This window comes from Lactuca saligna, chromosome 4 (genome assembly GCF_052625555.1).
Source record: "Lactuca saligna cultivar CGN05327 chromosome 4, ASM5262555v1, whole genome shotgun sequence".
In the NCBI taxonomy this organism is placed as follows: domain Eukaryota; kingdom Viridiplantae; phylum Streptophyta; class Magnoliopsida; order Asterales; family Asteraceae; genus Lactuca; species Lactuca saligna.
The window spans coordinates 172,115,437-172,129,726 of NC_136420.1; the positions used below are offsets into that span (position 1 = coordinate 172,115,437).

The following is a 14,290-nucleotide window of genomic DNA, read 5'->3' on the forward strand; positions in this document are numbered from 1 at the left end:
TCTATAAGAGATTGTAGTGGGTTAAATTGCGTGAAAATAATGTATTTACAAATATTGCTTTAAGCATATCCAAATTTTCTTGTGCTATAAAATATCTCAAACTTTTTTATTTTTGTTTTGTTATGTTAAATTAATTAAAGTCGCAATTTTCAATGAAATAAAAGTTTATAATCTTGGTCCTATTTCGCATAAGTTATCCTTCAAAATTAACAACTTAACATCCCATACTAAAGTCAGAATTTGACTTTCTAGCTCACATATAATTATTGTTCATTAAAATATCAACACTTACGTTTAATTAGTTTGAACTCAAACATCATCAACCAATACTTTCTTGTCACATTTGAAATTAAATATTAATTCTTTTGTTTGGAGTCCTAATAACGTGACAAATTTTCATTAGAACACATTAAACTGTTTTCTAATATACAAAGATTGATGTAAACGTCCAATTATTCATATAAAACATAGGTAAACAAAAAATAAAACAAAAAGTTTTCAGAAATTAAAGAACAAAAATGTATTACAATCCTACTATAATTGAAATTCTTATCTTTATTGATTATAAAAGATTCAAATTGATAATAACTAAAACTGAACATATAAAAGTCATACCAAAAAACATATTTTTCCATCTGCAGGCGCTCTCTATATTTCCGTTGAATCATTCCATATTTCCTTACCATTTTTTTTTTATATTTCATTTTCTTTTTAACCTTTTCTGATTCCTTTGAACCATGAATCACAAGAATCCATTGAACTACATTTCTTAAAGCAGAAAACCTAGTAGCAGAATCATGTCCACACAAAAGTTTGTACTCATCGTGTTCTTGATTTTAGTCTCAGGTAATTTAATTCTTGTTAGTTGTTATCCCTTCTAATTGTTTCGACATTTATAAATGGAAGTTGATAAGTAAAAGCCAGAAATACTATGATTTCAGGAAGAGAAGCCATTGGAGACTTATTGGACTTCGACAAGGAGGTACTTCTCGATTTGAGATCATTCCTAGAACAGGAGAATAAAGTTAATCAACGTGATTACAACAAATGGGACCCACAAGCGTCTTCCCCATGCACATGGCCGGGAATTTCATGCTCCGGCAACCGAGTCGTCGGGATAAACCTCTCCAACAACAATATCGCCGGGAAGATTTTCAAGAACTTCTCGGCGTTGACGGAGCTTGCCTACCTCGACTTATCAACCAACAACATCGGCGGCAGCTTTCCGGTGGATTTGGGTAACTGTAAAAGCCTCAAAGTATTGAACTTGTCACACAACATGATTGATAGTGAGCTTAATTTGACTGGACTTGGTAATCTGGAAGTTCTTGACTTATCTGTCAACAGACTCTCCGGTGATATTTTCATGAGTTTTCCGATGATTTGCAGCAGTCTGGTGGTTGCTAATCTCTCGGCAAATCATTTCTCCGGTGAAATTGGAAACTCAATTGATGGGTGCCCAAAGCTGGAGTACGTCGATCTGAGCGCAAATTATTTGACCGGAAACCTGTCGTTTGGATTCCACAGGTTCAAGGGGTTTGCAGTGTGCGAAAACCGGTTAAATAACGACCTCCAGAACTGGATTTTCGCAGACAACTGCAGTTTACAGGCGTTGGACCTATCGGAAAACGCATTCACCGGAGAAATCCCGACGACCATTTCAAATTGCAAGAATTTAACAATCTTGAACCTGTGGGGAAACTACTTTTCTGGGAAAATTCCAGGAGAGCTTGGAGTAATTCCAAATCTTCAACAGCTTTACTTAGGCAACAACACCTTCACCGGCGAGATTCCGGCGACTTTACTCGGTTTGCAGAACCTGGAGTTCTTGGATTTAAGCACGAACAATTTTGGAGGCGATATACAAGAGATATTTGGCCGGCTAACTCAAGTAAAAACATTGTTCCTCCATTCAAACAACTACACCGGCGGGTTAACGTCATCTGGAATACTCCGGCTACAGAATCTATCAAACCTAGACTTGAGTTACAACAATTTGTCCGGCGAGTTACCGATCGAAGTCTCTCAAATGGAAAGTTTGAAGTTCATCTTTCTTGCAAACAACCAATTCTCCGGCAGCATACCTTCAGAATATGGAAACATGCAAGGACTTCAAGCTCTCGATCTTTCAAATAATCAGTTAACCGGATCAATCCCATCAAGTTTTGGACAATTGACGTCCCTCTTATGGTTGATGATCGCAAACAATTCTTTAACGGGTGAAATACCACCGGAATTAGGGAATTGCAGGAGCTTGTTGTGGTTAAATCTTCAAAACAACAAACTTTCCGGTCATTTTTCACCGGCGTTAACTAACATGGGCAAGAACGCGACGCCAACTTTCCTAGTAAACAGACAAGACGCTCTCATTGCAGACTCAGGAGAATGCTCGACACTCAGAAGATGGATTCCGGCGGATTACCAGCCATTCAGTTTTGTGTATACGCTTCTTAACATGAAGAAATGTAAGGATTTGTGGGATAAGTTGCTCAAAGGATACGGGATTTTTCCGATTTGTCTCCCTGAAACGAACGTTCGAGTAGAAACAATATCCGGATACATTCAACTCAGTGGAAATCATTTATCTGGGAAGATACCTTCAAGTATCGGGAAGATGAGCGACTACAGCATGGTACACTTCGGGGGAAACCAATTTTCCGGCACACTTCCGGCGGATATCGGCGATATGGCCCTCGTCGTGTTCAATATTTCTCAGAACGAATTCTCAGGGCGAGTTCCGATGCAGCTTGGCAACCTCAAGTGTTTGAGGAATCTTGATTTATCATATAACAATTTCTCAGGGACGTTTCCGACGAACTTGAACAATCTGACAGATTTGAGCAGCTTTAATGTCTCCTACAATCCGTATATCTCCGGCTACATTCCAGACACAGGACAACTTGCAACTTTTGAAATATGGTCGTTCCTCGGTAATCCATTGTTACGTCTGCCTTCTTTCATAAAAAATTCAACAAACAGCTCATCTTCTACCAGTGGAAGATCAACACCACCAAAATGGGGAGCGGTTTTGATTTTCATCTTTCTTTTACTCGCCTTCTTTGTGTGTGGTGTCATGACAATCATAATCTGCATGGCCACCAAGTCCACCATGGAACCACCACAGTTTCTTCTGCCGGAAATAAAGCCACGAAATGGCTATGATGACTCTTCGCCATGGTTATCAGATGGGGTGAAGGTAATCCGTTTGGACAAAACCGCGTTCACGCATGCAGACATTTTGAAGGCCACAGGAAACTTTTCGAATGATAGAATCATTGGAAGAGGTGGTTTTGGGACGGTTTACCATGGTGTTTTGCCGGATGGGAGGGTAGTTGCAGTGAAGAAGAAGCTAAGAGAAGGCGTAGAGGGGGAAAAAGAGTTTAAAGCCGAAATGGAAGTATTAACAGGAAACGGGTTCGGGTGGCCCCACCCGAACCTCGTTACACTATATGGATGGTGCTTGGATGGATCCGAAAAGTTATTGGTTTACGAGTACATGGAAGGTGGTACATTAGAAGATGTGATTCAAGATCGAATTGGGTTCCCATGGAGGCGGCGAATCAATATCGCCATTGATGTTGCACATGCACTTGTGTTCTTACACCATGAGTGTCATCCTCCAATTGTTCATCGAGATGTAAAAGCTAGCAATGTGTTACTAGACAAGAAGGGGACGGCTCGTGTGACGGATTTTGGGTTGGCTAGGGTGGTTGACGGTGGTGGTAGTCATGTTAGCACGATGGTGGCTGGGACAATCGGGTATGTAGCACCGGAGTATGGCCAAACATGGCAAGCCACAACAAAAGGTGATGTCTATAGCTATGGTGTATTGGTGATGGAGTTGGCGACAGGGAGGAGGGCGGTGGAAGGAGGAGGAGGAGAGTCTTTGGTGGAGTGGTCGAAAAGGGTGATGGGGCGTTGGTCCTTGATTCCGGTGTCACTTATGGTGTCTGGACTAGCTGAAGGGGCGGCGGAAATGCGTGAATTGTTGCGATTGGGAGTTAGGTGCACTGTGGATGCACCTCAATCTCGACCTGATATGAAGGAGGTGCTAGAAACGTTGGTTCGAATTTCGGCTAGGTCAAAAGGATTTTAAATATGTGAATGTAAATGTAGAAATATGTATGTTGTACTTAAATGTTAAACGTATTAAATTGTAATTAATCTTACTAAAACTCCATTGTAATAACTATTTCTTAGACCATTTCAATCCAACATTGTTTCTTTTACACCAGATTGATGTAAAAAAAAGTGTATTTCATCATCGCACATCATATTGTTTAAATCATTTTCTATTTTAAAAAATTATATTCCCAAATAATTTTAAAAAACAAACTTATATAGATTCTTGGATTCTAAAAAGAACACCCTCAAATTGTCAATTTTTACATGTTTATTTATATTGTTTTTATGTAAAAGCTTTATAAAATTTGTTATAACAAAAATATAAACAAATTAATTATTTGTTCGAATTTGATGTTATTTAATTAAAAATGATATTTTTTAAATTATAAACTATATTTATAAAATATTTAAAATATTGAATAAAGTCAAACATTAAGATAAGTTTTGTATAATTAATTAATATCAAATAATATTATAATGAATAATTATTATGTTTAAGATGTACATATTGTTTGATTAAAGTGTCTAAACTCATAACTAAATTGATATAAACTTGCAAATAGAAGCAAAATCCTTTTTGTATTGCCCTCATAACTAGAAATAACTAGAAATGTGTTGTGATATATCTCTGACTTAACTCTATCTCCTTGGGGGTGAAAAATGTAAGCCTGAGAATCACAACAAAGAAAACGAAATCGTTGGACGTTGTCCATAAGAGGATCCCGAAACGAGGCTCCAACGGTCAAGTCAGTGAGTTCCTTTGAGAAAAAGTTTATAATAGAAAATATGAGACTAGGATTTAAGAGTCGATCTCTTCTCTTGAAGGAGAAGGGGCCTTTTTATACCTGTGGTCACGGGGACAAATCCCTGACAATATATTCTACTTTTTTTAGGCATGGCAGGACGAGGCAACCTTTGATTGGTAGATTGTGCCCCATGGGTGGCTGTTTACGATTGGTGAACCTTTTGAGTACTTTAGTATGCTCTTTGGACTCATTGGACTTAGAGAGGTGGGATCTTGTACATTCCCATTAAGTCATGCAAAAATATGGTCTATTTAGTCATTTTAGAGACTTGAAGTTTAGATCTTGGTTGTTTGGACCATCCTAATCGAGAAAGTTGGAAACATTATCCATCAAAGAGTTGTTGAGACTCAGATCTAATAGTTAGAAGCTTGGACTTAATAGATTAAGTTGAAAATGCTTATTGAATCTGGAAAGACATGTCACGTCTTTTAAAGAGCGCCACGACACCTACATGTTTTCTTTATGTGTGTATAAATTGTCTAAAACAAAACTTAATGGACGTTGGGTGCACGGAAGAGGGCGCTAGGCACATTTTGACAAGAAATTTGACTTTTTGACTAAGTTTGACATTGGGTCAAACTTTAGGGTTTTGGGCCATAGACCAAGTTTTGACATTTGTCTAATGTCTAGGTGGTTCATGAGACCGACCTTTACATTTAATCACATGTAGTTGTGATTTTCGGGTTTCTGCAAGATGAGTCTTCTCATTATAGGATCTTGTCAGTTGCTTATATGCTTATTTGCTTTGTTGTGCGAGGCCTGTTAGGTTGAACCTATTGGGCTGAAACATACCCATTGGACGAGGTCCGCTGGGCGAGGCTTACATGGTTGAAATAGACTGGTTACCATATTATTTGGATGTTATGTATTATATGTGGTATTTTGGAGAACTCACTAAGCTTTGTGCTTACAGTTGTGGATTATATATTTTTCAGGTTGTGCTTCTAGCATTGGGAAGAGTCCAACTTGACCGTGATGCATAAACATCTCATATCTATTATGTTATTTGGCTTCCGTAATTTCTGATACATTTTACTAGTTATCATGATCTGAACCTTTTGATATTTGGGATTTCTATGAAACATAGTTTTGGAATGGTTGATTTATATTTGAAAAATAAAAATAATTTGGTTTGAAAAATGGGACATTATAATTTTTTTCTAAAAAATCTTCCTCTATTCTTTTAGTTTAAGGACACATAATCTCTCGTTTCAATTATACCATTTATAGGCGAACCTATTATCAAAATACATCAACACTGGAAGCATCTACAATGCATTAAATTTTAAAAAATGTGATGCATTATAGTAAAAAAATTATAAAGTTTTTGAAAATTAAAATGATGACGTGACAATTAATTAAACTAACATAATTCAATTTATTGGTGGTTCCCTAATACAAATAACCGATCTACAATGCTTTAAGTGGTTAATGTATTCATATAATAACCTTGTTGTATAGAAAATAAAAAACCTACTAATGCTGACAAACCTCTCAATCCATATATGGTACCGCAACGGAAAATTTAAATATGGAATACAAACATAGTTGAAATTCAAAATAATATTTTACCAAAAATTACGTAATATTTAAAGTTATATATATATATATATATATATATATATATATATATATATATATATATATATATATATATATATATATATTACGTAATTTTCGGTAAAATATTATTTTGAATTTCAACTATGTTTGTATTCCATATATATATATATATATATATATATATATATATATATATATATATATATATATATATATATATATATATATATATATATATATATATATATATATATATAGGTTCATGTGAGACGGCCTAATTTTGTGAGACCGTAAGATGTATTTTTTTTTTTATTTTTTAATAATTTTAAATTTTTTTTTTACTTAATTCAAGTTTCGAAAATAATATTTAAAAAAAGAATTTTTTGATTTTTCTATTTATTTTGCATTTTAAAATTATTTTTAGAATATGTACAGTGTAATATTCTATTTAGAATATTTCACGTATTTTTCAAAAAAAATAGGATTTTTTTTTATTTTTTTTAGTTAATTCAAGTTCCGAAAATAATATTTAAAAAAAGAATTTTTAGATTTTTCCATTTATTTTGCATTTTAAAGTTATTTTTTAGAATATGTCAGAGTAATATTCTATTTAGAATATTTCATGTATTTTTCAAAAAAAAAAACGAGATTTTTTTTTTATTTTTTTTATTTTAAATTTTATTTTAAATTTTTTTTAGTTAATTCAAGTTCCGAAAATAATATTTAAAAAAAGAATTTTTGGATTTTTCCATTTATTTTGCATTTTAAAATTATTTTTAGATTTGGTCTCACGGTCTCACAAAATTAGAATGGTCTCAAATGAATCTGAACATATATATATATATATATATATATATATATATATATATATATATATATATATATATATATATATATATATATATATATATATATATATATATATATATAAAGTTTTTTGGTTTTTTGAGTTGGCAATAACGTGATGCCAAAAAACTTAGTTTAAAAGTTTCGCTATCTTGGTGCTCTTACATCCACTTCAGTTTATGATTATTTCAATCCATTAAACTCAATAAATTTCAATAGATGTCCTAATACAAATTAAAAATTAATGATGTACACTTCTTCCTATGGTTAGTAAATTCATCTTGATAAAATAGTTGTATATACAAAAAAGTAATAATGGTGCCAAATCTCAACCCATAAACAATGGATAAATAGTTGTAGAACCAAACTTTAAATACACAGTATAAACATAACTTTGAAATTCAAAATAATATTTGGGCAAACTTGCTCTAAATTTTAACGTAATTGCATCCCAAAAACATAATATAAACCAAATTAAATAATAGAAAGCCCTTAGGTTTATAGAGTTAGCGATAACATGATACCAAAAACCAAAAAATTTAGTTAAAAAGCTTACATATTGGATGCTCTTAAACTGTTTCAGTTTATGATCGTTCTCAACATTTGGACTATCGCTATGCATTTTTTTGGTACTAATGTTTAGTTTATTTGGTCCCTAGGCTTTTTAGTATTGATTTTCAGTTGTTGTTTCTTGGTATAATGTTATTAATTATTTTTGTAAGTTTTAGTATGTTTCCAAATTAAGCATGCATGTGATAGTTTTAGATGATTGTTCTACAAATTGTCACTAAGGTGTTGCAAGTTGTCAAAGCTTTCCTTGTTTTGTAAGGATATGTCTTTCCTTTCTCATTAAGAGCATTCAGAATGCATACTTCAATGTGAGAGTGACTGATTTATTTTGTGAAAGTATTAAATGATATTAAATATGTTAAATTGATGTGTGATTGCCGAAGAATGACACTACTTTGATGATTTGTTGAACTTTATATGCAAATAATCATATAAGACTAAAAGTGGGTTGAACCTACAAGAAAAACAAGCAAAAGGAAGCTAACAAACATGGGAGACGAATTGCTAAAGTAATGAAGAAAATGTTGTTGAGAAAATTGACCACTCTTCAATGTTTTGTTCATATCTCAAGATTTGGAGCTTTGATTAAGCTGATTTAAAAAATTTCAAAAACTAGAGAAAATTTCCTAAAACTTTTATGTTTGCATTTCTATTGATTTTTCCGTTTTCATTGCCAATAGGAGCATGAAAGACAAAGGACGTCTGTCAGACGTCGACGTCCACAAGAACGCCAACTCATTTTACACACTTTTGTAGTAAAAATCAAGGACTACAGAAAGCTTGAAGAACATCCCCAAGGATGCTTAGACATGCTACACAACGTTTAAGACACCTACTAGGATGCCGACGAGGAAAATTGCTCCACAAATAAGTTTTTCAGCACCTATTTAAAAGAGATTCAACCCTAATCGACTAAGGACTTCTCCCCTGTGATTTTCCATAGTTTTGGAGGGTTCCAAACACCATCAAACTTTCTCCAAATGTGTTTTTGAAACTCAATTTCTGAATCCGAAGCTATGAATCACGAAGTACATCTATTTCAACACTTTAAGATCGTTCAGCTGGTGGATCTTCATCATTCCATCAAGATACATATTTGGTTACTTCATCCCCAAGGTTTCATCATTCCATAGTTGATTGATTATTAGACTTCATTGGTTTTAAGATTTCAAGTTGGTTTATGAAATTCAGTATGAATTCCATTGTTTTTGTAACATCACAAAAATACGGTTCAAAATTTTCGTTATAAAATCATTTAAGAAAACCATAATCCATCAAACATCACAATAAAATCATAAGTTATGTATCTCAAATCATCATACAAATTGCTGTATCAAAAATCATGTCTCAAAATATCAGAGTCTAAACATCCCATGCTGCAAGAATAATGTGTGCACTACAATCATCTTGAGCTCTTTCCTTTGCTACCGGAAGTACTTGAAACCAAAACTGAAAACTGTAAGCACGAAGCTTAGTGAGTCTCCCCAAACTACAAAATACCATACACATAAGCACATAATAGCATAAACTGGGCCTTGCCCACTACATCAGGCCTTGCTCGACATCGAACCGAAGTCCAGCATCGGGCTTCGGCCGACATCAAGCCCCGCCGGGCATCGGACTGAAGTCCGGTATACATATAACATATCAACAAGCATATAATATATCACATAACATAACATATAAGCTAAACCTTCCTCGGGCTTGCCCCGACATCGGATCAAAGTCCGAAACATACAACACATAACATATAAACTAAACATTCCTTGGGCTTACCCCGACATCGGACCGAAGTCTGGAACATATAAACATATAATCTACATCTGGCTAACCCCGACATTAGACCTAAGTTTGGAATATGCTAACATATATAAACGGGCCGACATTGGTGCCTTCGATCCGTTCCTACTGGAGGAAAACTCACCTCTCAAGCTGGCTGCTGAAATCTCGAGTGAGGAATCTGATGGCTACTCTAACGACTCCTTGACTACAAATTCACGATAAACACATAGTAAAAAAATGAAAATCCTTTTAAGGGTAAAATGACCATTTTACCTATAACGCCTGAGATTTATAAGGTACTAATCTTGTATTTATTTAAGGATGATAACTTTATAAGGTTTGGACTTGGGCCTTTGGGCCTTTGTGTTTGGGCTGATGAGGTACCTATGTGGGGCGTACCTTCCCATGTACGCCCAACGTACTCAAGGATCTAGAACGCATAATCCAAACATGTACACCCAACGTACCAAAGGGTACGCGCAACGTATGGACGTAGGGTCCAAAAACCCTAACTTTTAGGGTTTTATCCCTATATAAAGGACATTATGTCCTTGGACCAGCCTCCCTAACACCCTTAAGCAACCATCTTGAAAACCCTAGCCCACTTTTGTGCATCTTTGCTATCTAAGAGTTTCTTTGTGTGATTTTGGTGTTTTAGAAGAAAAAGAGGTTGAAGAAGGAGCAAGGATTCAAAGGGGAACTTGTAAATCCAGGAGACTAGCACCATTTCTGACTCATTTGAGGTATCAAGCTTTAAACATGATCATTACATGCTTATATTTGGTTTTAGGGTGTTTAAGGTTACTTTTGGACTCCATTGGTGAGGCTTCTTGCATCTTAATGATTTGAGACCATAATAGCTGTCTTTTTGGACTCTTAGAGGCACTAAGAGTCATAAAAATCAGATCTTGTTGGTTAAGCCAAAAAATGCAAGTGTTAGTGGGTATTTAAGCTTGTTAAAGGACCCAAAACCACGTTTGACCCCCAACCATGCACGCAACCACATAAAGTTCGTGACTTTATGGTTTACGAGGTCTCAAAGGACCTCGATCTACATTTTGGACGTAAAGGCTTAATGGATTAAGTCATGGATGAAGTCCCAAGGAAGCTGGCCAGTACGCTAGGCGTACTCCCTGGTACGCCGCACGTACTAGGTCAACTTCCCATATGTGGTTAAGGCCAGGGTACGTCGGGTGTACATGCCAGGTACGCCGTGCGTACTCATGCAGAGTGGATTCCTTTAGGCTTTTGAGACTTAGAGGGTTGGGCCTGACTTTTGGGCCTCATAGCCCACTGTAAAGCATAATTTTGGACCTCGGAATCTGGAATTAGAAGCGTTGGGCCCTTGGGCCATATTGTGCCACTTGGGATTATTTTGTTTGGGGCTAAAGACTTATTAAAAATTGTGAAAAGGCACATTTGAAAGGTTGGGCCCAATTTGGAAAACTGGGCCATTAGTGGACCTTTACGGAGTCTGAGTGGCCATGGGTGCGTTGGATTTATTGTGCTAGAGTAGGGTCTTATGAATGTTCTCAAATTAGACCAAGGGGTAAAATGGTCATTTTACCCCAAGTAATGTTATAGATTCTGATTTAGTATTAATATGACCATGATAGTCGGAACTCATCGGAGCAGTTGTTAGAGACTACTTTCCACGAGATTAGACATGCGATATCACGAGGTGAGTTACTTTTCAGTAGCGGTGGGTCTATGACCACAATGCTGGCCCACTAGTAGGAATGTATGTTAGACAATTGTCTTTGTGACAATCGTTTGTGTTTGCTGTTACTTGATATGTTTATATGTTAGCATGTTATGATGTTATATGATTGTAGCAGTAAAGGGAGATAGCCCCCAAGTTACCGGTAGTAAGGGGGAGATAATCCCTCAAGACTGGTCGAGAGGACCAAAGGGGTAGGCCAACACCCATATACGCTAGGCAAGCTCACCGGTCGAGAGGGCCGAATGGGTAGGTCAGGCACCCAGATATTGTCACAACTATAAATTTTGAGCCATGTAATCTATGCATTCAAGTACATGTGAATCAAAAACTTCAATCAAATACAAGATACAAGTACTATAAGTAGTCATCAAACAATTGGAGACCCTAGAAGTTCTTGTTAAGTCCATTTATGACTAGGACTTCCTTATTGGATCCAAATGGACCAATGAATTTCCAAATTGGACTATCATGGGTTTAGGACCCTAATTGGGTTCTAATTGGACCCACATTCGTTTATTGCAATATTTTGGGCTAGGTAGAACCTAGAATGAAATAAAACACAAGTTTTGATCCATAATTTAACCTAACCTAGCTTAATAAAGCATAAAAATCACAATTTTATTTTATAAGGCCAATAAATACCCTAAACTACCTCTAATGTTGGGCTTAGGGGCAAAGAGCCCAATTTTTCCTTCTTCTCTCCCCATTCTCGGCCCAATGCATGAGCCCAAGAGGAAAGGAAGCATGTTGACTAGTGAGTGACACCTCACTATTATCCAATGGATTTCTAGGCACATATCACATACCTCCATGCATGTATCACTTCAAATATCACTTCCTCTCTTCTCTCTTCCCACTCTCGGCCGAATCCCCTCTCACACACACCAAAAATATCTCAAATTCTCTCTAGAACACTCAAGAACTCTCCTTCCTCCCCTCTCCAAAAATCTCGAAAATTAGGGACTTTCCAAGAGGATTTTGCAAGTAAATCATCATCTAAGGTAAGATTATGCATAGATCTATGGTTTAAATTCTTTTGTTATCAAAATCCTTTCCTAATCTATGCAAAAATCGTGATCTTGCACCCTAGAACCATCTCAAAACTCGAGATCTTCATCAAAGGGAGCCAAGGCCAAAAACACTTCATTTTTCCTTCCATTTTCCTTGCAAAACCGAATCAACACCCCAAGGTGAGCTTCATACCCCCTATTTTCTGTTTTTATGAGTTTTGTGGGGGGGGGGGAATACAAGTGAAAGTGTAGATCTATATGTGTTTGTATGCCTTGTATGATTTCCATGCTTATATGTATGCTTTTATGTGTTTTTATGTTGGATCTAGCCTCAAAACTCATCAAAACCGAGATATAACTTGTGCTACATGATTTTAACTTCAAATATATTTCTAAACACAAAGTGCTTCAAGAAAAATTGGCTAAGTAGTTTAGCAATAATTTCTTTGGGTTAAAAACACAAATTTTGGGCCTAAAATGTGAAAAATGCAAAAATAAGGGCCCAAATCGACATGTCATAGATTCTGATGGATGAAGTGTGCCAAAACAGTTTTCATAAATAAATTTCTGGAAATATACTCATTTAGGGGACTAAAAACATAAATTTTAAGCTTAATGGGTTAAAAATGTAACTTTCGGCCCAATAAGGCCCATTATGCGAATTTTTCTGTTTTGGAGGGCCAAAACTGTAACTTTTTGTAAAACAGTGGACTATAAGTGTTCCAACTCCTTTTCAAAGGTTTAAAATGCTTTTTAAATTTAAAAAGGACCAAAGTTGCAAAAATTTTCCAAATTGGGCCAAAATTGTAAAAATTGCGAAAAGAAGGGGTTAAAACCGTGAAAACTGCATTTTCAAGGACTTAAACTGTTTTTATGAAAAATATGTTGAAAAATATTAATTTCAATAATTTTTGGTGTTAAAATGTCAAGAAAAATAGTTTAAGGACTAAACCGGGAAGTATTTAATATAAAGGGTTGAAAATGTAAATTTTACAAATGATGAGGGGCTGAAAACAGGAATATTTCAAGGCTAGTTCAATATACCCAATTTGATCAAATGATGGCACCACGACTATCAACGGAATACAATACATTACAATACCAAAAGTCGTTGTTAAACGAATTGGCTCGGTCTCGAGCCAATAGAAATCTACAACTACTAACACTACGACACTACAATTCATACAAGTAACGTTTGGTTATACATACACATGCGAGTGTGCACAGACGTCTATGCACCATCTTTGGGCCCCACAAGTGTAAAATCTTGTTCGTTGAGCCTAGCTAGCCCAATGACCTGATCTTAAGGCCCGAAGACATTTTTTTACGGAGTGTTGGGTTTTACCGATCCGACACAACGTAAATGGACTTTCAATGGCTTGTATACCACCGGTCCCCAAGGGTCCTTTGGTCTTGCTAGTAAGGTCTACATTTCATGCGAGGCGGGTCTGGGACCCCTCGTACATTTTATCCCCAACCGGCTAATGGAGTTACCGGGGTCTTCGTGACCTCTTTCTCTTCGGATGTGGGACTTCACCTAGTCAGGGCGATTGGATAACGCGATTAGTATTGACGATGCCTTCGGAGTCGTTAGTATAACTATAAACTGGGCGTTTGTGTAACGCGGGTTTGTAGTAAATAATCCTGCTCGAAAACCTTCCAACGTCGCCCGGGACTGACACTATACGCTATGCCATGGTTTCAATGTAACATCACGTAATTCAAGGAACTAGGAGAACATCGGGTTTTCCTAGGGTTTTCAATACTTACAAATTTGAAATGCATACATTCTAAACGAACATTTTTTTTTACAAGTATAGAAACAAACAAGCATACCTATGGATCTTCACAAACGTTTTCGGAAA

The 14,290-nt window shown here is 35.8% G+C and overlaps 1 protein-coding gene across 2 annotated transcripts; it reads left to right on the forward strand.

The window, feature by feature from the left end:
• The first annotated feature begins 624 nt into the window (after positions 1-624).
• Positions 625-4,192, forward strand: LOC145043085 (putative LRR receptor-like serine/threonine-protein kinase At1g74360). 2 transcript variants are annotated; one of them, XM_078991639.1, is made up of 2 exons: positions 625-846; positions 925-4,192. In XM_078991639.1, exon 2 carries the CDS (start codon positions 932-934, stop codon positions 4,094-4,096), a length of 3,165 nt encoding a protein of 1,054 aa, XP_078847765.1. In that variant the 5' UTR covers positions 625-846; positions 925-931; the 3' UTR covers positions 4,097-4,192. The 2 variants fall into 2 exon arrangements, with proteins under 2 accessions (XP_078847765.1, XP_078847764.1); XM_078991638.1 differs by having other exon boundaries at positions 942-4,192.
• Positions 4,193-14,290: the final 10,098 nt, after the last annotated feature.